The sequence below is a fragment of the Meleagris gallopavo genome, chromosome 1 (assembly GCF_905368555.1).
Source record: "Meleagris gallopavo chromosome 1, MGAL_WU_HG_1.1, whole genome shotgun sequence".
Classification (NCBI taxonomy): domain Eukaryota; kingdom Metazoa; phylum Chordata; class Aves; order Galliformes; family Phasianidae; genus Meleagris; species Meleagris gallopavo.
Window position 1 is genome coordinate 118,373,082 of NC_139404.1, and position 21,683 is coordinate 118,394,764.

At 36.2% G+C, this 21,683-nt stretch overlaps 1 protein-coding gene across 10 annotated transcripts in view; it reads left to right on the top strand.

The window, feature by feature from the left end:
* The window catches only part of ADGRG2 (adhesion G protein-coupled receptor G2), a 55,975-nt gene that overhangs the window by 29,019 nt on the left and 5,273 nt on the right, over positions 1-21,683 (top strand). For all 10 annotated transcript variants that reach the window (XM_085211241.1, XM_085211276.1, XM_085211207.1 and 7 more), the window contains 19 exons: positions 821-862; positions 2,336-2,383; positions 3,012-3,079; positions 4,505-4,578; positions 5,695-5,734; positions 5,855-5,889; positions 7,377-7,459; positions 8,050-8,110; positions 8,614-9,347; positions 9,914-10,112; positions 10,420-10,576; positions 11,480-11,629; positions 11,859-11,981; positions 15,480-15,525; positions 15,634-15,737; positions 16,208-16,332; positions 16,978-17,246; positions 18,280-18,379; positions 18,724-18,998. In XM_085211241.1, the coding sequence (XP_085067367.1) occupies positions 821-862; positions 2,336-2,383; positions 3,012-3,079; positions 4,505-4,578; positions 5,695-5,734; positions 5,855-5,889; positions 7,377-7,459; positions 8,050-8,110; positions 8,614-9,347; positions 9,914-10,112; positions 10,420-10,576; positions 11,480-11,629; positions 11,859-11,981; positions 15,480-15,525; positions 15,634-15,737; positions 16,208-16,332; positions 16,978-17,246; positions 18,280-18,379; positions 18,724-18,998 (2,733 nt within the window). The remainder of the gene's footprint in view (positions 1-820; positions 863-2,335; positions 2,384-3,011; positions 3,080-4,504; positions 4,579-5,694; positions 5,735-5,854; positions 5,890-7,376; positions 7,460-8,049; positions 8,111-8,613; positions 9,348-9,913; positions 10,113-10,419; positions 10,577-11,479; positions 11,630-11,858; positions 11,982-15,479; positions 15,526-15,633; positions 15,738-16,207; positions 16,333-16,977; positions 17,247-18,279; positions 18,380-18,723; positions 18,999-21,683) is intronic.

Consider the following 21,683-nt stretch of genomic DNA (forward strand, 5'->3'; position numbering starts at 1 on the left):
TTTTAATTGAGATTTGTTTAGTCCAAATTCTTTTCTTAAGCTGTCTTAAAATGCAATTGTCTTCAATCTGTATTTTAAGTCTCCACAAGTGATAGGGTTTCAAAATGCATTGTATTAACTGAAAGCTGTTAATTTTTTTTTTACTCAGAATGTTGCATTGTATACAGAAGCCCAAAATGGCATATTTATTTTAAGCAGGTATAGAAGTTTTTTGGTACATCTGTAGATGGAATATTTTTTATACTTTGTGATAGAATTTTACAAAACTCAAATCTCTACAGGATTCCTTAAAAACACTTAAATTATGTATGTTCTTGCAATGAGTTGCCAAATAGCATTAGTAGGTTTCCGTCAGGAGAATTCGCAGCACCTCGTTTCCTAATCTGTCCCTTTATGACAAGTAGATTCATCCTTTATCAGCACAGGTGCCTGCATGTCTGTATCTGAGCAAGACAGCCTGCTATTTATCATAGTTGATGGAGAGAAACACGTTTTTAGAACATGAACACTGAAGTACCCACATAGAAAAGGCCAAATGGAAATCATGTCTTAAAAGCACCACTTTCTCAACTGAAAATAATATGGAGGCTAGAGTAACTGGCTCAGATAGGGACATAAACATCTGATTGGGTGGATCTCACTCAGTGCTGTTTTTTCATGTCCCATGCAGAAAATAATTGAATTCCCTTATAAATAGTCATGTATTTACACTTCTGAGAAGACAGACTAAGTGGAATCTGGGAATTGCTTTTATTACTCATATTTCATGATCTTTTTAAATAAAAATGTGAAAACTTAATTTTATTTTTCTTTTAAACAGAAACTCCTGACATCACTGACTATTACTCCACTGTAACACCAGGTAGGATTCATACATCACCACTGACACTCTTCTATGCTTCTTAGAATTACTTGTGCTTGCCTAGACACCCACACATAGAAAAGTTTGGTTATTGTATCAGAACAGCGATGTGAAGAGTCACAAAGATATAAGAATTTTTCAGGACCTATGTGTTCTATTAAAAAAAAACATCATCATGCTTTTAAGTAGATTGGAGCAATCTGAACCCAGATATGATGTTCTCAGGGCAGATCCAGTCTGTAGGGGTGTGCTGAGTTAAGCTGGAATGTATTTACACTGAGACAGAGTAAGTGTAGAACAGTTGACTTGGAGCCGTACCAACTAGTATAATTTGACTGTATGAAGATGGCCTGCAAGAGGTTTGCAGCTATGTTATCTGATGATCTTTGGAGGCTGGAAGCAGTAGCAATTTTTGATAGCTTTTCTAGCTCTAGGTGCCTTAAATTTTGGTGCCTTGTAGAGCTCCTAAGCAAGACGAGGTGGCACACGAATAAGTGGTTGTAAACAAAATCAAGTTGACCTTGCTGCTTGTTTTTTGTGGTGCTTGTTTTGCGTGTTGGATTTTTATAAATGTTACTGTCCTTCATGTAATTAATTTTGTCAAATTCAGTTATTTGTGAATATTTTATTTCTTTGTGCATTTTTTTAATAAAAGCATTGATACAATTTTCATTACTGCTTCACTGACAGCTCCCAGCACAAAATAGAAGGCAAATTTATACTGCTAATAATTTTTTTTCTAATGTTTTGAATATTGCATGCTGCTCACAATCCATACCTTCTGATGGCTGATTGTTGATGGTGATAAAAGTGATGAATATTAAGTTAAAATAAGCAAGTATTTGGGCCCCAGGAACGGTAAAAGTGAAAAGGGAAAGAAAATTTTTTCATCTCATTTGCAACTAGATAATGATAACAGCAGAGAAAACAGCATTTGTTTTCTGTTTATGGAGCCAGTCTATATTCTTAATCTAAAATACTGTACTTACATCTGGAAAGTTGCAATGAGAGTTCAGAACTTGACTATCTTGGTTGTATTCATTAGAAAATTATTAAAAAGCAGATGTGCATTCCTACTAGAATACAGTCTTACCTTTATATTGTAACTTACGTATGTTGCATATAGTCATACATACAACAGTGTATAGTCACCAAACTGACTTAAAAACAAACGACCAAAAAATAACAACAACAAAAAACAATCAGAGACCTCTTGTACATAGATCTGTGGAAACAGTTACAAAAAATTACTCAAATTAGTTAATGAAAACCAGCATGTCTCACTTTGAATACTGGGTCTTAGACAATGTCATGGTGAGTACCCAAGAGAAGTGTAGCCAAGGTAGTGTGTGTAATGTAAAGAACTTTACATTTAAAACAAGAAGCAAGGAAATGATTGCAAATGTGTTTGTCAGTATTGGGTTTAAGTGCAGCTCTTTTACTCATTAGATTTTTTTTCCCTCCAAAATATAGCTGGAGAAACCATTTTATGCAATGTATCATCTGTCTGTAATTATTCAGGTCAGTGATTTTCCTTTTTTCTTATAAAAATCATGCCAAACTGTTTTCTGTGTAATGAGGCAATCTTTAATTGCCATATAAAAGCTAACTCTGCAATAAATTGTCTTGCTAACTTAGAGAGATGGTGTACAAGTTTAAAAAAAAATAAATTAAAATGTGTCCTTTAATTTAAAAGTACTATTCAATATGTAGATTTTTGATCCTTATCAAAGTATATGCAACTGATGATAAGAATTTCAGAACTGAGAAAACAATAAAATAGTGCTATTAGTGTCTGTCTTATTGAATGTAATTCTGTATCAGGAACAGATGTTGAAGTCCTGTTTAGAGTTATTACTGTAAAAACTCAAGAAACTCAAAAAATACAGAGAACAGTGAAGTTATGAGACTGGTATAAGTCTAGTTTATAAGTCTCATGGAAACAGTGAGAGAAGAGATAGAAGAACTATTGCAAAAACACTGAATGTTCCGAAAAGCTATTTTAAGTGTTCTTATTTCCCTTGCATTCTAACACAAGACTGTGTTGTTGTTTTTTTTAATTCTTGAGTTATTTTACATTTACACAGTTCACAAAGTTACACCATGTTAAGTTTTTATTTTCTTATACCTTTTTTCGTTTTGGTTTTAGTGTTCTATGTGGGCAAGGTAGAACTTCATCCAAGAGAAGAAAGTAACACATCACTAAATATAGAAGTAGTAAGTGTTCTCTCCTGTAAAACTCTTTTAAAAGGAAGGTTGAAATCAGTTTCTCTGTCTCTGCCTAAAATGCATAAAATGCTTAATACTGTAATGTAATTCCTATTATGGTATTTATGGTTTAGTTTACATACAGTAATACTCTCTCTTAAAATTTAGACGCACAACACTTGTTTATAAGTGTAAGAAAGTAAACTTACTATAACAAGGGCCTTCATTCTCTATTTTACCACTGAAAAGAGGGAGGTAACCCTGGGAAGTATGGAAAGAGGTCTGAACTGCCTAGCTACAAGTCTAAATTCTTTGGAGATGAATTTAGGCACTTGGGAAAGCTAGCATCATTAGATGTTGACAGTTTGAGCATAAATTAGGTTAGATTGCACCCTGAAACTAATCCATGTTAAGACACTCTGAAATAGTGTGGCAGATAAAGAATATTGGATTCTTGTGTATGGGGAAACAAAAGGGCCATGAGCTTGTTAACGGTTCCTTGTACCTTTCTCTTATACATCTGTATCTACACTCACTCTGATTTTACGTGTCAATCTTTGCAAGCCTGACAGTTGTCAGCAGTCACCACAGAGAGCCACTGCAACTCAGTTGAGCACTGTGTTTGGGCAGGAGTAGGCTCCAGTATCTCAAAAGCAAGAGCCACATCTGTGTTGTATTCTGTTTCCGTAGTGCTAAAGTCTCCTGAAACCATCCTGCTATATTGAACATTATGCCTACAGCTCTTAGAAAAAGTAGATTCCCGTCTGTGGAAGCTATTTTACTTTTTAGCAGAATATTTCTATGGTAATGTGAATACCATAAATGTTAGATGACGTTTTCATCAAGATGTTCACTGCTTTAAATGTAGAAATAACAAGTAATGGTGGAGAAGAGAGTGTAAGAATTCAGGTCTATAAAGGCCTTTTAGATCAACCTTAGTACTCTCTCCAGCCTAGAGGCAAGAGCAGATATATTTAAATCTCATTTAACATGTTTTCACCTCAGTTCTTGGCTATAACTCCCAGGATTCTACTGGGAGACTTTTTGTTACTTACAGCATTTATGTAGCTTGCCCAATTGCTGCACTATCACTATAGTTGAAAGTTTGTTCAGTTTCTGGTCTAAGATTGCTATCACAGATTAAGCCAACTTCCTGTTTTTCCAGTGTGATGTGTGGTGAAGTCACTATCTTCTTTCCTTTATCTTTCACAAGTTAAATCCTTAAATTAGGTATATTCTAGAGGAAGCAATTCCTTAAGTTATGACAACACAGGCATGATAAATATAAATTGAAGTGTATTTATAAGAAAGGGTGCTGATTTTCTTTGGGCTTTCCAAATATGTTTCTGTTTAAATGAGTGAGGTGAATGTAAGTTTCTTCTAATGCTAAAGTTCACTTGTTTTATTTAGCATTGTTATCTTTCTTTCTAACAGATTAATAACAAAACTGTTGACAATCAAGTTTCAGGCTTTATTCCAATTCCAGCCTCAACCCTACAAGAACTGAGGTAAACTTGAAATCTTTGCTATATTTCAAAAACATTAAGACCTTTCATGTAATTAGTAGACTCTTCACTTTGCATTATTTGATAATGATATACTTGATAATTTAGAAATGTCAGGAAATGTGAACTATTTTTCTTTAACACAAAGTTTCTATTGATTAGAATAGTCTTCATTTTGCTTTATGTACCACTGGAGTTTGTTTAAAGAAATGTTACATTTGCTGATTACATTTCAGGTCCTTCAGGTTCAATGGGATTTAACAAGGCCTGAATGCCTTGTTGTTTATAAGCTGATGATCTCAGTAATGATAATAATGATGATGATATTAAGACAATAATAATAGTAATGATACCTGAGAATATGTAAACGTGGATTGAGTGTGTCAATTTGACTGTTGCTATTCATGAGTAAATGGTTGTCATAATTTCAGAGCTTTAGTCTATCTCTTTAGGATATTTACGAAGATAACATTTAGGGCTCTAGGTTTTTCTGATTCATGGAGTTACATCAATATTTATTTCACTATAACTTTTTCTTTCACAGTCTTTCTAAGCTGTGCACTTTCCTCTTTCCAGAGGCATCTAAGTCTTTGTCTAGGTTGTGTCCCGTAGCTGTGATTCTGCTTACCTTTTTGCATGCTTAATATTCATACTGCTTTCCAGAGAATGTCTTTACTGCTATTCCAGAAACTCCCTTTGTAAATCAAGACCTTGTTGTATTTTTTTGTTGTGTTTTTTGTCTTTTTTTTTTTTTTAGAAAGCCATACTGATTTGCTTTCAGTGGCTTTCAGTGTGAGTTCAAATTTTGTTCTAAATGCTAGCTTGCCAAAAGGCAACATTAAGATATATCTTTTGCTCTTTTAAATAGGTTGTAAGGATGTGAATTGATGTTAAAATCTGCGGTGCCAGTTTTAAATGTAGTTTGCAAAGTGTCTAATAAAAGGCAATTCTTTACATGTTCACTCCTTTAAAAGTGTTTGTACAGTATTAGAACTGTTGTAGTTTTTAAAAAAGTTTTTTTTTTTCTTGTTAATTGCTTGTTCATTTCATAATACTGCTGTAATTGTCTTTTAAAACATAATTAGAAATCCTCCATAATTGTAACTTTTTATGTTACAGAATATCAGAGCTCAACAAAACCTTGCAAGAAATGAGTGAGGTAAGGTTACTAATTGTTTTTACTGTTTGGAATACTTTTTTCAATTTATTTATGATAGTGTCATAAGTCCTGTTTTCTCCTGACAAAACAATTTTATTCTATTTTTCCTTGTTGTTATAGTCGTCCGTTTTGGAATGCAGTTCAGAAAACCAGAGGTTTGTTGTTTTGTTTTTTTTTAATTTCATATATTTAGTAGCTACTACATATTTAAGAGCCTTTGACGTATCGAGTGTGAATGGCTGTGTAACAAGAGAAAAATAATCTATGAAGTCAAGTCTGAGAAACAGGCTGGAGAAATATAAGCAGGCTAATGAGGAAAGAAATTCTGATCCCATTAGTCTTACTAATGATTTATTTGATTTGTTTACCAAAATGCTTTGCTTTTCATTTATCTTCTGTAAGTCTCTGAAACACAGACTTACCTGCTATGTTTCTCCTTCATCTTCAAATTAGCTAAGTCACACAGCTTCTTAGTCGCTAAGTTGTTCTGAGGAAATTACTTCAAACATGCTGAGTATCATGGAATCATTAAGATTGGAAAAGATCTCCATAATCATCATATATAATAGTTGAACTGTCCACTCTAACACCAATTCCCATCCTGATCTTCCCCTGACACGACTTGAGGCCATTACCTCTTGTCCAATAGCTGTTGCCTGGGAGAAGAGGCTGACACCCTGCTTTGTCTCAGCCTTCTTTCAGGTAGTAGTTCTTCTCCCAAGCTGCTCTTCGGCTTGGGAAGCCAGTCATGCTCAGGACAGGACAAGCCTGAGAAGATATTTCAGAGTCTGGAAGCCATGGAATATCAGAATGGCAAGGCTGCTCTACACAAATGATCCTGAAAACCTTAAAATCTCTGTCAACTTAATTACTTAATTGCTACTCACAGCTAAACTGATGATGCTTTAAACAGATTGACTTGAAAACAGTATATTCTGAAACAAAATCTGGAACTTCCAATATACTTGAATTTGAGGATTTATCTTTCTGGTTTTGGACCAAACAAAAATTGAAATCCCCTAATAATAATGGACAGAAAGTCAAATCACACTTTTGTGTCATACACTGACAGTAGCTTGGTATTCCATGTTCTTGTTAGCTGGAAAGAAATTTTGCTTCATCTTTGTGTTCCCTTTTTGTTCACCAGTGTGTTTCAACTGCTGAGGAAGAATTCTGATTGTATATTTGCTAGTTTAGATAGGGATTCATGAAACTGAACATTAAATGTAAAAAATGTAGTTTTCTGTTTGAGTCATTTAAGCTCACTTTTTTTTAAATCTTGAGAGAGAAACACCAGCTTTCCACAGGCAAGGATACACTAACAGCCATCTGGAGTTTCTCTACAGTAAGAAAGGAGATTGTTATTATCTTTACAAAATTACTAACTCTTCAGTGGCTAACACTGACTAGAAAGGATCACATTAAGAATTGACAGAGAGGAATAAGGAAATTAGCTGCTACAAATGGATGTGTTGCTCTTTGTTTTAACCTGACATTGTGTTCTATGTGCTTTGGAAACATCCGCAGATTTGAAAAAGCCTAGGAAAAAAATGCTTTTTCTGATTTGTTATTTGTCAATAGATTCGTGTATTGCAATGACATAATTATTTCTCAAAACTAAGGCTTTTTCTTCTCATTATAGTACACACTGCAATTTCATAATAAAGCTGGATAAGAAAGAGAATATAAGCAGCTTAGAAGAGAAAGAAGAAATAGACAAAATTCGTGAGTTATGCTTTAAACAATCTCACAGATTAACTGTCATGCTTTTACAGTTGACTGCCAAGTACCTAAAAAAAAAAAAAACCCTCTTAATTTTAAATAAAAATAATTTTTTAAATAACATAAATGCATAAAAAATGCAGACTTTCTGATTTTTGGGGGCAGGAAGTGGGAGATATGTATATGAAAGTGTTGGTTTTTTTTTTTTTTACATATAAAGTTTCTGACTATGTTAAAGCATTTTGGATTTTGAAAGTATTATCTGTAACATTGCTTGAATACACAAATGCATTTCACAAAGTTTATAATGTAGCTCAGTTTTCTTAGTTGTATTTTGATAGTATGGAGTGACTCATGCTTTTTTCTCTCTGTTTCAAAGCATATAGCTTTGCATTCTGGTTTCTCTAAAAAGAGAGGCCTGAACTTCTGAGAAACTGAGCAAAAAACTCAAAACTAATTATTCAAAATGCACTATTGTTAAAAAAAAAAGAAAAAACAACCTGTAAAAAACCCTTGTTTGAATAACCTGTTTAATGGTATAGCAGTTTTTATGCTTCATGGCAAACTATGTTAATGCTTCTTTGTCATTTCAGAACAGTGCTGTTGTTCATCACTGAGGTATTGTTCCTTGACTGCTGAAGAATTAAAAATGTAGTAAGTATAAATACAAACAGATTGGCATGCTTATTCCCTTATCTTTGTAATAGATAAGTAGAGTGAACTTTCATGTTGCAATATAATAGCTAGGAAAGGATTCCACGAGCACAAGCTGACAGACGTCTTCCTGTATAGCTCTGTTCTCTTTCCTTCCTGTCCCTCCTTTTTCTCTCTTTCTTTTTTCTTTTTTTTCCTTTCCTGTGGCCAGTAGCTTTTGAGTTCAGAATTATGTCACCTCCAAAGAAGACAAAATGAAAGCGTATCATGTGGACTTAATAGTTAACAACTATAGCAAAATAGAATGCATGAAGCCTCAAAATGTTAGAGAAGTACTATTTGTCACTAGGGCATGAGACATGTGACTTGGTGAATTTCAAAATATGCACTATTACTAATATGTCCACATAATTCATATATATTCTTCTATTATAGCTAATTTTCTTTAAAATATAAATAATGTTAAATTTAACATGTATTTATGTGCTTTTTTTTTTTAACAGTATTATAGAATTGCCGCCTCATCCCATATGGGTTCCATCTTCTCATTCTCCTCCTCCTCATAAAAAGACTGCTCTCTCTTCCCTCAAGTCTAGTGCTTTTCTTTCCCCCACTGTGGTTTCTGCAAAACGAACACCCACAATTAGACCACTGATCCCCCCAGTCACAGAAAATTCATTTTCTGAAACCTTCTCCACATCTTCCACTGCAAATCCTCTCTCTGAAACTTTTTCCACTGCAACTTCTTCCACTACTGATACCACTACATATTCCTCTACTGAGTCTTTTGCTCAGCAAATCATGGCTACTTTTCCCTCCATAACTTTTAATAAATCTGTCACTACAATTCTCTCTTCCACACCTGCAACAAAATCTATTTCTAATGTAGCTCTCTCAATTAAATCTGATGCTACATACATTAGCAAGCCTATCACAATAATTTCTCCTGCTGTAAATTTCACTAAACCTTCTGCAGTTTCCCCTTCTGAGCTTCCTCCCAAACTTCCAATAGCAATTCCACCTTTTGAAACTACCACCAGCTCTGTTGCACAAATTCCTCTTGCTACAGGTTCAACCCAACCTATTTCTGATAACAGAAACATTACTACAGCACCTATTCTTCCCCTTACTCCTTTCTCAATAACCCCTACTGTTAGTTCTGTCAAACATTCTGTCTCAGCATCTCATCCTCCTTCTACTGCTGATGGCCATGGTAGCCTGCCTAATGGAAGCACAGGTAAACATGACAAATAAAAAATATCTTTCAATTTGAATTCCATATACTGAATTTGCTTTCAGTTTTTTAAACCAGATTTTGGTTGTGTCTAAGCTATCATCTTCTAATTACCATGACAGCCTGACACAACTTTCAAAATCTCTATACTCATTTTAGAATATGTTCTGAATGCCTCTGGCTATGATGAGTGGTACCTCACGCTGCAGTATTTTGTTAACTGTAGTAGTTAGGTTTTCGGGTTTTCTTCTGATTTCCTTCTTTTTGCAGGCACCCAGTTGCTAAAAATTCTAAATAATAGATTATTTAGCATCACTTACGGTTCTTTCATAATGAATATAAAGTATAGTCAATGCTGACTATTTGAAACCTCGCTCTATATTTTCTGAAGACTCTTAAGTATTGCTATCTGCAAAGTAGCTGTTAGGGAGAAAAAAGGCTCCGTTTCATGTAACATGCTTGTATTTGTGGTAAGCTTTTTCATTCAAGAGAACTGTTGTAATTTTTCTGGTTACTTCATTTCTTAAGCATAATACTTACAAAAATGAACAACTTTTCTGTTGTCACAGGAAAGATACTGTCAGCTACCACATACACAACTTCCATATATACCACCATTAATGTTACAACAGCTGAGCAAATCGTATCCAAAATAGAAAAAGATATAGCAGCTGGAAAAGTAGAGTCAAAAGATGTAGAACGGATGGTGAGTGAGGTTAGCAGTGTTCTGACAGCTTCTCAACAACTACCACCCCAAATTTCTAACAGGTAGGTCCATCTGGAAATAGATTAAAGGTGTGTTGTATTGACTGTCTTGATAAGTTACCATCAGCATGTTTCATTTTTTAATAATCTTAATCAAAAAAGAATGTTTCTTGTTCTTTAACTTGCACAGAAGAGGACTATTATCATAGTGTTACTTGCTGTACTGTAATATAATGCTATGAAAAAACAGTTTTGTGTTCAAACCACGGTAAGTGACAAGAGTAAGCTACATTTTACATTGTGTTTGGATTGCTGCTCCATAATCACAACTTTGTGCTTGGTAATACTAAGCATCTCTTTTTCTTAACAGAATTATAAAAGTAGTGGATTATATTGGCTTAAAACTGAACTTTTCAACAATGTCTGCTGATTTTTCCTCCCCATCCTTGGCTCTGGCAGTTGTCAAAACTGATAGCATCCGTTCCAACCAAATGTCTTTTGCTGTCCAGGATTCATCTGATCTCCAGGTAGAACACTGATAATTCTAAACTTTATGAAATTTCATAAGTTCATCTTTATAACACAAACACTTTAATATTTATCTTCTTTATTTTTATAACATGACTTTTATTTTGCATTTATGTCACAAGTTCAGAATCTTTTATTCAGGTTATTTTCAGAGAAAAAAAAGACTTTGCTTTTTGAAATCTTTCAGAACTTTTTCTTTAATTTTCTGTTATGGGCTAAATAAGCAACTGAGTTAGCAGAAACTAGCATTTGGCTAATAAGCTGTTAGAGGGCACAGTGAGAATACCAAAGTGCTTGGATTTTGTCACAAGAACCCAGAATCATGAGTCATTTAATCACCTACCCTGACTGCGCTTGTCAAGGAGTGTTGTCACATATGTTAGAAGATTAATTGCAGGAAATTGTCAGTGCCAGGAAAGAACTTACTACACTGCTTGAGTAATGACATTCATACTGTTGTCACTCATGAGTAGTCGGTCTTGCCAAGAAAGAAAGTGCTTAGAAAGTTTGGATACGCTTTCTCTCACTCAAAACCTTCTGTTCAGGTTAAGGAAGTTCTGATTTGGACAGTACAACCCTTAGAGGCTTGAGTGAGGAAAGATGGAAAGTTGTGGACAAATATTGGCACAGTGTCCTCTCAGAGAAGGAAATAGCTTAAGTTAGCATAAGCCATCAGTAGTACTGGAACTGTTCTTTGGTACTGAAGTTGTACTACTTTCAGGCCTGCAGATGCTTTTTATTCCTTTGAGCAGAAGAGAAGTGAGAGAACAGCAGTGTGTTCCTGGCAGTGATTTGAGAGATGCTTATTTCAGAATTATAAACTGGATATAAGGCATAATTTAATTTTTCTTTAGTGATAGAAATGAGGCATAATTCTTGCAATTTTTGCATTTATTTTTCAGATCTCTCTTGGCCCTAATGCACTTCATGACTTAAATAGTCTTGGATCAATTACGCTTCCTTCATCATTGCTCACCAACTTACCTTCTGAAGAGCTGGACTTGGCTTCTAGAATTATTTTCAATTTCTTTAAAAAGACTACTGTATTCCAGGTACCTTTTTGATCCTCTGTTCATAAGAGTTTAAATTCAATGCTAGAGCAGAAATAAAATCTGAACTGACTTGTTTTTTGGCCATAAAATATATTTTTTTAATTTCCTTATTTAAAAAGAATTTTTTTTTTGTCCAATACTCGCTTCGCATAATATCTGAACTTGTGTAAACTGTACTCTACTGTTGCTTTCTTTGATTTTAAAATCTGATTCTTTTTTGTTGTTCTAGGATCTGTCCTTGAAGAATGCATCTTTAATCAGCAGTGTTATATCATCAAGTGTTGCTAACCTCACAATTAGCAACCTGAAGGCAAATGTGACTGTTACTTTACAGAACATCAGACCTAATCAGGTATGATTTGTTTTGTCTGACAGAATTTGCTTTTGTTGCCTCATTGGAGTTGTTGTAGAAGAAATACTGTACTAGGCATACAGATCAATTGGTTCTGCTTTACTGGCATGGACATTTCATTTCCAGCTAGACTTTCAAAATTTCTCGTTTTTTCTTATTTATTGTTTACATTAATTTTTATTCTCAAATGATTTGTTGTAATTTTGTTCTGCCAATCAGCTCTGAAGTTTTGATCCTTTCTACCTGCCCTTCTGTTTTATTTTACAAAACTGCAAGAGGTCCAGGAGGTTCCTGGAATGCACTGATGATAACTTTCTGGTCCAGATATTGGACAGACCAACTAGAAGTGAAGCGTCGCTGGACCTGCTGCTCACCAATGTAGAGGAGATCATTAAGGGCATTAAGGTTGGAGGCAGCCTGAGCTGCAGTGACCACACTCTGGTTGAGTTTGTTATCTCAAGGGATGTGGGCCTGGCAAAGAGTGGCGACAGGACCCTGAACTTTGGAAGGGCAAACTTTAAGCTGTTCAATGGACTGTTGGCCGAGATCCCCTAGAATGCTATCTTTAAAAACAAAGACGTTGAGGAGAGCTGGCTACTCTTTAAGGATGCCCTCCTGAGAGGACAAGAGCTCTCTGTCCCTCTGAATAAGAAAGTGGGCAGAGGAAGTAGGAAACCGGCGTGGCTCAGCAAGGACCTGCTGAGCGTGCTGAGGGTGAAGAAAGGTGTATACAAGGTCTCGAAACAAGGGCATGTCACTTGGGAAGAATACAAGGATGCTGTCCGGACTTGCAGATGTGGGATCAGGAAAGCCAAGGCACAGGCAGAACTGAACTTGGCGAGGGATGTGAAAAACAATAGGAAGACTTTCTATGGGTACATTGGCGAGAAGAGACAGGCCAAAGTGAGTATCTCTGCTTTGGTAGATGTAAAAGGAAAACTGGCTTCAACAGATGAAGAGAAGGCTGAGGTACTGAATGAGTTCTTTGCCTCAGTCTTCGCTGGCGGCCAGGATTCCAGTACTTCTCACGTCCCTGAGCCCTGCATCCCTAAACCTTTAGATGAGGACTGGCCGGTAAATTCCCCCCCACTGTGAGGACAGAGCAGGTCCGAGACTGCCTCATGAGACTGAATGTGTACAAGTCTATGGGGCCGGAGGGCATGCATCCCAGGGTTCTGAAGGAGCTGGCTGAGGTGGTTGCCGAGCCGCTCTCCATCATATTTGAAAAGTCATGGCTGTCAGGTGAGGTCCCAGATATCTGGAGGAAGGGTCACGTCACTCCCATTTACAAGAAAGGGAGCAAAGAGGACCCGGGGAATTACAGGCTCGTGAATCTCACCTCTGTGCCTGGGAAGATTGTGGAACAGATCCTCCTGGATGACACACTTGATCACATGAGGAATGAGCATGTGATCCGAGACAGCCAGCATGGCTTCACCAGGGGAAGATCATGCTTAACCAATCTGGTGGCCTTCTATGATGGAATGATGGCGTTGCTGGACAAGGGAAAGGCGACCAATGTCATTTACCTGGACTTGAGCAAGGCCTTTGAAATGGTCCCCCACCACATCCTTATCAAATCCACATCCCTCCAAGTTGGAGATAGGTGGACTACACGATGGATAAGAAATCGGTTGAAAGGCCTCAGACAGAGGGTGGTCATCAATGGTTCTATGTCCAGGTGGAGGCCGGTAACGAGCGGTGTCCCCCAGGGGTCTGTCTTGGGACCGGTGCTCTTTAATATCTTTATCAATGACATCAGTGATGGAATCGAGTGCACCCTCAGCAAGTTTGCTGATGACACCAAGCTGAGTGGTGCGGTTGACACAGTGGAAGGAAGGGATGCCATTCAGAGGGACCTCAACAGGATTGAAAGGTGGGCCCAAGAGAACCTAATGATGTTCAATACAGCAAAGTACAAGGTTTTGCACTTGGGCCGGAGAAATCCCAGGCATCCATGCAGACTGGAAAGAGTGGTCCTTGAGAGCAGCCCTGCGGAGAAGGACTTGGGGGTCTTGATGGATGAAAAGCTTAACATGAGCCAGCAGTGTGCTCTTGCAGCTCGGAAAGCAAATGGTATCCTGGGCTCCATCAGAGGAGGGGTGGCCAGCAGGAACAGGGAGGTGATTGTCCCCCTCTACTCTGCTCTTGTGAGGCCCCATCTGGAGTACTGCATCCAAGTGTGGAGCCTCCAGTAAAAGAAAGACAGAGAGCTGTTGGAGAGGGTCCAGAGGAGAGCCATGAAGATGATCAGGGGACTGGAGCACCTCCCCTACGAAGACAGGTTGAGGGAGCTGGGCTTGTTCAGCCTGGAGAAAAGAAGGCTGTGGGGTAACCTCATTGCAGCCTTTCAGTACCTAAAGGGAGCCTACAAACAGGAGGGGAGTCAACTCTTTGAAAGGGTTGATAACAGCAGGGCAAGGGAAATGGTTTTAATTTGAGGGAGGGAAGATTTAGGTTGGATATCAGGGGGAAGTTCTTTACAGAGAGAGTGGTGAGGTGCTGGAACAGGCTGCCCAGAGAGGTTGTGGATGCCCCGTCCCTGGAGGTGTTCAAGGCCAGATTGGATGGGACCCTGGGCATCCTGGTCTAGTATTAAATGGGGAGGTTGGTGGCCCTGCATGTGGTGGGGGATTGGAGATTCATGATCATTGAGATACCTTCCAACCGTGGCCATTCTGTGATTCTGTGAATAAAATCTCTGATGTGAAAGCCTGACGGTGGGTTTTGCTAGGGATTTACTGCAATCATGACATTTGTAGGTGCTACATGGCCACAAAGCAATGCAAATCTTTTTTCTTAGGGGGAATACTGATTCTTGAACTGTAACACAGCACTGAGTCATCAGGAAATACCAGGACCCACACACAGCATCATGGATTAAAATCTATCTGTCCCATATTTTAATGGGATTTCAAAATGGGAGTTCAAAATGCTGAAACATTGTAAACTGTTGAGATTATTCTGGCTTTGAGATATAACAACAGAATTATTACTATTTGGAGAAGTATAACGTACTACCCTACAATTTATAGGATTTTGATGGCCATATATAAACCCTTAATATGCTGTTAATATATAGTGATAGATGTTTGCTAAAGAAGATGAATTTTTCAGTAATTTTCTTTTTCAGTAAATTTCTTGATACATATAAAATCAGGAAGGATGAAAAGTCCAAAGAATTTGTATAGTGTAGAATGGCAGTGAAATACCGTTCATAGTGTTCTACCAGGAATAGAGTATTAGTATAAGTGGGAGACCTGCTCCTGTGTGATCACTTCAAATTTGTTCCATGTATTTTCACCTGCATATTGTGATATTAATCTCTTCTATGCTTTTAAGTTTATGTAGTGTTCATATAAAACAGGTATACTTAATGTATGCAGTATTTATTCTTCCCTGTATTTTGTACATAATTCAAATTTCTTGATCATTAATTACAGTTAATTAAAACATCTTTTGTTTTAATTATTATTTTTATTTTTACCTCCCAAACAGGATAATTCAACAGTTAGATGTGTTTTTTGGGACTTTAGTAAAAATGGTAAGTACTTGATATCACCCAAGATATCATGTTGCTTTAGGTATGCTAACTCATATTAATAGTAGAAAGCTATGCTTTAATCAATTACAAGGCTGTTTTCTTTAACAGGTGGACATGGTGGCTGGTCATACGAAGGCTGCATTGTTAAAGAAAGTAGAGTAAATGAAACAGTCTGTTCATGCAACCACCTCACAAGCTTTGCAGTTTTGATGGTAGGTATTTCAAAAATTATTTATCTTGATTCAAGAAAATGTTAAAACATGCCTCATATTCAGGAAATGAGGATTCAGAAAACACATACAACTTATTAAATACTAATTCAGTTCTGTTCACTTCTTGCTTAGTACATAGAGCTATAAAATTAGTGATGTCCTTAGGCAGCTTGTTGAATGGAGGCCGTGAGTTCCATTAAAGTAAAAATTGCTTAAGTGCTTATTAAGCTGCAGCTCATACATTTAGGCTGTTGTATATTCTGTTTAAAAAAAAAAAAAAGAAAAAAGTTAGGATAAATCCAATATAAAATTGTTTTAATCAGACTTCCACAGTTGTATTGACATTTCTGTTTTCCAACAAACCTTTTACAAGATCCATGAAGAAAGTGGTTTGCTTTTTTTTTTTTTTTGTATGTGTTTTTCCATTTCATAAGTTTGCTCTCTGAAATCAACTTCTCTTTTCCTTTTAGAATTTGTATGGAAATACTCCTTTAAGTCCCACACAAGAATTGGTACTGACTTTTATATCGTATATAGGCTGTGGCCTGTCTGCAATTTTTCTTTCTATTACTCTTGTGACTTACATAGCTTTTGAGTAAGTATCTATTCAACTCAGCTCCCGTTATTCTTCAATTACAGTTGTCTTTAGTCTTCACAGCAAAGTCTTTTTCAGTAGTTATGGGTGCTCTCTCTATTAATAATGCACAAATTTGTCTTTGTTGGAACATTTTGCTAAGATGTTTGAGGTTTAACTGTTAAGTCCTCCACAATGTGTTTTGGAAATCCTCCTAGAATTTATTTGGCACCCGTTTGCTCTCTCGTTATCCCATCAATAATAAATACTTGGCTCTATCAAGGTTTTTGAAGCCTAGTCAAAAGTCTAATCTAGGTTAGCACTGAAGAACACTCATTTTGTATTTCGAAAGTAATGTAGCAAGAAGCCACCTAACATATAATGTTAAAAAAAAAAAAAAAGTATTGATATCTAGGAAGCAAAGCTATTGTTTAAATTTGCGTAATCTTTCTATAACAGACTTTATTCATATAGACTGTTAATTTGGAAATGCGTTAAAACATTCTGTCCCATGTGTAAATTCAATGTAAGAATCATTATATATAAATGAAAATATATAAATGCATTTTTTTTCTTGGCATTTATGAACTAAAGAATACAAGAGGGAAAATAAGCCATGGATACAAAAACAATTGACAATTGTCATCTCACTAATTTGCTTTTTAGGAAAATCCGGAGAGACTATCCGTCTAAAATATTAATCCAGCTGTGTGCTGCACTACTTCTACTCAACCTAGTTTTCCTCCTTGACTCATGGATTGCATTGTATGACACACGAGGCCTATGCATTGCAGTTGCTGTATTTCTTCACTATTTTCTGTTGGTTTCCTTTACCTGGATGGGCCTAGAAGCTTTCCACATGTATCTTGCACTTGTGAAAGTCTTTAATACCTATGTACGGAAATACATTCTTAAGTTCTGCATTGTTGGTTGGGGTATGTATTGGTTTTACTTTCTGGATTCTAGATATATGTATCAACTCACCAAATATTTCTGCAAAGGTGATACAGTTTGGAAATGAAAGAGACACAGTTGCTATGTATTACTACTGTCAACTACAAAGTATTCATTATCAGTAAATCTAACTGTATGAATTCCAACTTTGAGGTAGTGAATTCCTCCCTAAGTGCAGGTGTTCTCAGCTTGCAATATGGAAAACTGAGGCTGTTGCAATTTAAGTGAATAATGAATTTTCCTTTTGCAAATATAACAGAACCAAATTTGAATCATAGAATGGTTTGAGTTGGAAGAGGCCTTTAAAGGTCATCTATTCCAACTCGCCTGCAATGAACAGGGGCACCTACAGCTTGATCAGGGTGCTCAGAGCCACATTCCAGCCTGATCCTGAATGTCTTCAAGGACAGGCATCTACCATCCACCCTTATCATTTAAAAAACAACAACAACAACAACAAAAAGCCTTATATTCAGTCTAAATTTCCCCCTTATAGTTTGAAATGATTTCCCCTTGTCCTGTCGCAGTAGATTTTGGTAAAGGGTCTGTCCCCTTCAAAATGGCTTATTTCCATTAGCTAGACTGATGGCATCATTTCTGTTTTCAAAATAAATGAAATTGAATATATACATTCCATTTCTGGAATAGCACTGTTACTAACAAAAAGTGGCAAGGCAGATGTAACTTGTTCAAGAATGAAGAGATTTGGGCCCTTGCTATCATCTTTGTCCACTTGAGTTAAACATTACTAAAGGCACTAAAATCAATAGAATTGTTTTCTTCAAATGGATATAAGAAATAAAATTGAGTGTATCTTATTAAATGCTTTAAATCAGTTTGACGTGTAACAGTATTTACTGCCTAAGTGAGAAAATTTGGAGCTAGCTGCAGAGAGGATCTCTGGTCTCTTTCCAAGTTGTGTTCTTGAGCACAGCTTGAATGCCCCGTTTAGTTTCAAGTTATAATATTGTATTTGTCAAGATTTTCACTTATGTGTTTGGTCTAATATTTTAGGGTTACCAGCAGTAATTGTGGCTATTGTATTAGCAGTATCACCAGATAATTATGGACTTATATCCACTGGGAGAGTTTCAAAAACTAGACCTGATGAATTGTAAGTTAAATAAAAGGAGGTGCTTGCTTTCTTTTTTTAGGGGGAGGGGAGAGGGTGGGATCTCCTACTAAATTGCTTTTCTTTAAAGGTTGGGGAGGGAAGGAAGCAGGGAGAGAGCTTTGCAGTAGTATAGCTCTATAGTATTTTACGTGCTTTGTGGTAACTGCCTACATGAATGCACTTAGCTTTTGGTAAAACAAAAACAAAAGCAAACAAAAAACCCCACAACTTTTTACTAATGAAGCAAAAATGATTTGTAATTAAAACAAGATACAGCTTTATCTTGTATTTATTTCAATTTCTTTTTCTGTTGATGGTTGACAGACTTTATCTTTGTGTTTTAGCTGCTGGATTAAAAATAGAATTGTCTTCTATATTACTGCTGTGGGATACTTCTGTGTGATATTCCTGATCAATATCAGCATGTTCATTGTTGTGCTGATCCAGCTGTGTCGCATAAAAAAGAAAAAACAACTTGGTGCTCAGAGAAAGACAAGTATTCAAGACCTTCGGAGTGTTGCTGGCCTCACATTTTTGTTGGGAATTACTTGGGGATTTGCTTTCTTCACTGTAAATGAGGTTTTTACTTACCTCTTTACCATCTTCAACACTTTGCAAGGTAAGTTTATGCTTTTATGTGTCAGCTTACTGCCAACACTACAATGAGCAAAATATTTGAAAGATTTGAAAGTGGCACTTTTGTAATTCAGAAACAAAGTTGTAATCTGTTAAGTTCTTTAACAAGTTGATTAAATTAGATATTATGCTGCTTTACTGTAATTTTGTTACAGTAAGATATAGAAAGGCTGTCTACTAATTACATGTATAATATATTTATATCCATATTATAATTTAAATATATGCAAACCAGATACCATGGAAAGTGACAGTATGTCAAGAGATTAATTGTAAATACTCAGTTACTGTAAGTATTTAAAAAAATAATACAATTAATGTATTGAAAATGGTATTATTTCCCAATTTACAACTAAGTCATGAGGGTGAGGTGTGACATTCATCAAAGGGCTATTAAGACGGGCAAGGCTGTGGTATCTAAAATATCTCCTCATAAGCATAGCCTTTAATAGATATGAAGGCATGCAGCTCTGCAGATGCTGGGATACTACTGGACATATCTAAAAGCAGATTTCAGAGGCTTCAAAAACTTCTGTATAAATATGAGGGTACCGTAGTTGCATGCTGTTATCTGAGTGTACCTAAATTTTCCTATAGTATTTTGAATCCAAATTTCTCTTTCAATGTACTTTAGATTACTGGTGAAATAATTTCTCAGAGAGACTAAAGCAATTCAAATTGCAGCTCTGTGTATACTAGTCCCCTACTTGGTGTGTCACAACCTAAATGGTTTTCTGGCCATAGAATAGAAATCATGACAGTAGGTTTGCAAGATTCCATAGTACATAAGGAACCAGAGGCATTTTTTCAAACAGTTGTTTACTTTAATACAGGGTACTGTAAATGACCACTACCAAGTGTGCTTATGATTAATAAAACAAATATATATTGAGCTATTACAAAAGTATTACCAGAAAGGTGTTTGTATGTGTATATACAAGTAGGTCAATCCAAAAGCAATGCCTCTTATTTCCATGGAAACAAAGAGCACAAGAAATAGAACAGAGAATTCATTAGAGAAAATTCTCACCTACAAAACATTGTTTTGCAACATATATACATAACATAGTGGTGACATAGTATATGGTATATGGTGACGTATATACATAACATAGTGGTAGTCACTATGCACTTTTGTCAGCGATGAACAAGAGTAATGGAACATGGCTTGTCTTTCATGTTGCTGTTACTGCTGCTGAAAGGCACCACCCACCACTTCACTGTGGTGACAGCCATTGTTTGGTCTCTAAAAACATTCAGCAAATATCAGTGAATGCCAGTCAGTGCCATTTTTTCTGCATGGTGGAATTCAGTGACACACCTCTGCTTCATCAATGCTTCCATACACCATTGTGTCAGAATGCCCCTCTGCTGCCATCTGTCACACAGCAACAAAATATTATGGGATATTAGCAGGAAAGTTCAATTCCTACTGCCGTAGCACCAACATCTGCCTCTGATGTTATGGGCCAACATGATAAAATAGGAAGTATTACATTCAGAGGAGCACACAAATGTTCGCTCCACCATTTGTAAGGGCTGCTACAATATATATATTTGATAGCACCAGCAAGTGAATTGAGAAAGATTTCTACTATAGGTTACTGCAAAACTGTCACTAGTAAAATAGCAAATATGTGTATGTATATGTATGCATGCATATATGTACGCACGTACATACACGCAGAGAAGTTCAGTTGCAGATAGAAAACAAGTCATTTTTAATCACGTAAATCTTTAATCAAGACATAAGAGGATGTAGAACTCTACACTCGGAGCAGCTAATAGATACTTGTAATTTCTGTTTTTCATGTGAGTAGCCAATAGACCATGATATTTCCTACTTTTTCAGGCACAATTTTTCTTTTCCCAGACTACGTATACGCACATTTGGCTAATGCAGACAACAGCAGTTAATGATTTCAATCTTTTCAGAGAGTTTCCCCTTTGTTCAGAGTATTTTTCACCTTTGTGGATAAGTTGCAATTATAGTTCCTTGTTTTTGCCCTTATTTTTAGTATCTTCAAGATGTCTCTGGTTCTTAGGTAGCACTTCAGAGAGACTGGCTGCAGTTCTCAGAGATGCTTCTGGTTCACATGCCTGATTTAGTAGTTCTCAAGCTAGCAGAAATCTCCTTCTGTCAGTATTTTAGCAATCATTTTTTATTGCTATTTTTTCAATTCTAGACAGATTGCATTTATAGCTGCTCTCATCAATATGTTGATTTTTGAGTACCACAATTTGGTAAATTTATACCAGTGTTTCAGAACTGTATTCGGAAGTGGTATAGAACTGTCTCAGCATAGAATCATCTCATTATATTCAAATATTCATTCTGAAAGCCAAAGATAAGATATTTAAGCTACCAAAGATGTGAGTAATCTCTCCTAGTGAGATTTTACATGCTTAACTGTCTTTAGAAACAGCACGAACATAACATACGTGAAACTTCGTGCTAGTCTCAGTAGTTAGTTCTCTTTCATGTTCTTTTTCATTCATTATAAGCTTAACACTTATGTTCTTAGGGACATGCTGCAGCTGGAAAATCGTGCAAAGACCATGTTCCTTTCTTAAAACAGGGGACAGGTTCTTCTAAGCAGGGAGATTTGTGTCCCACAGTGTGTTATTAAAAGTGAATGTAAAGCAGGTAAAGTCTGTGATGTGATGC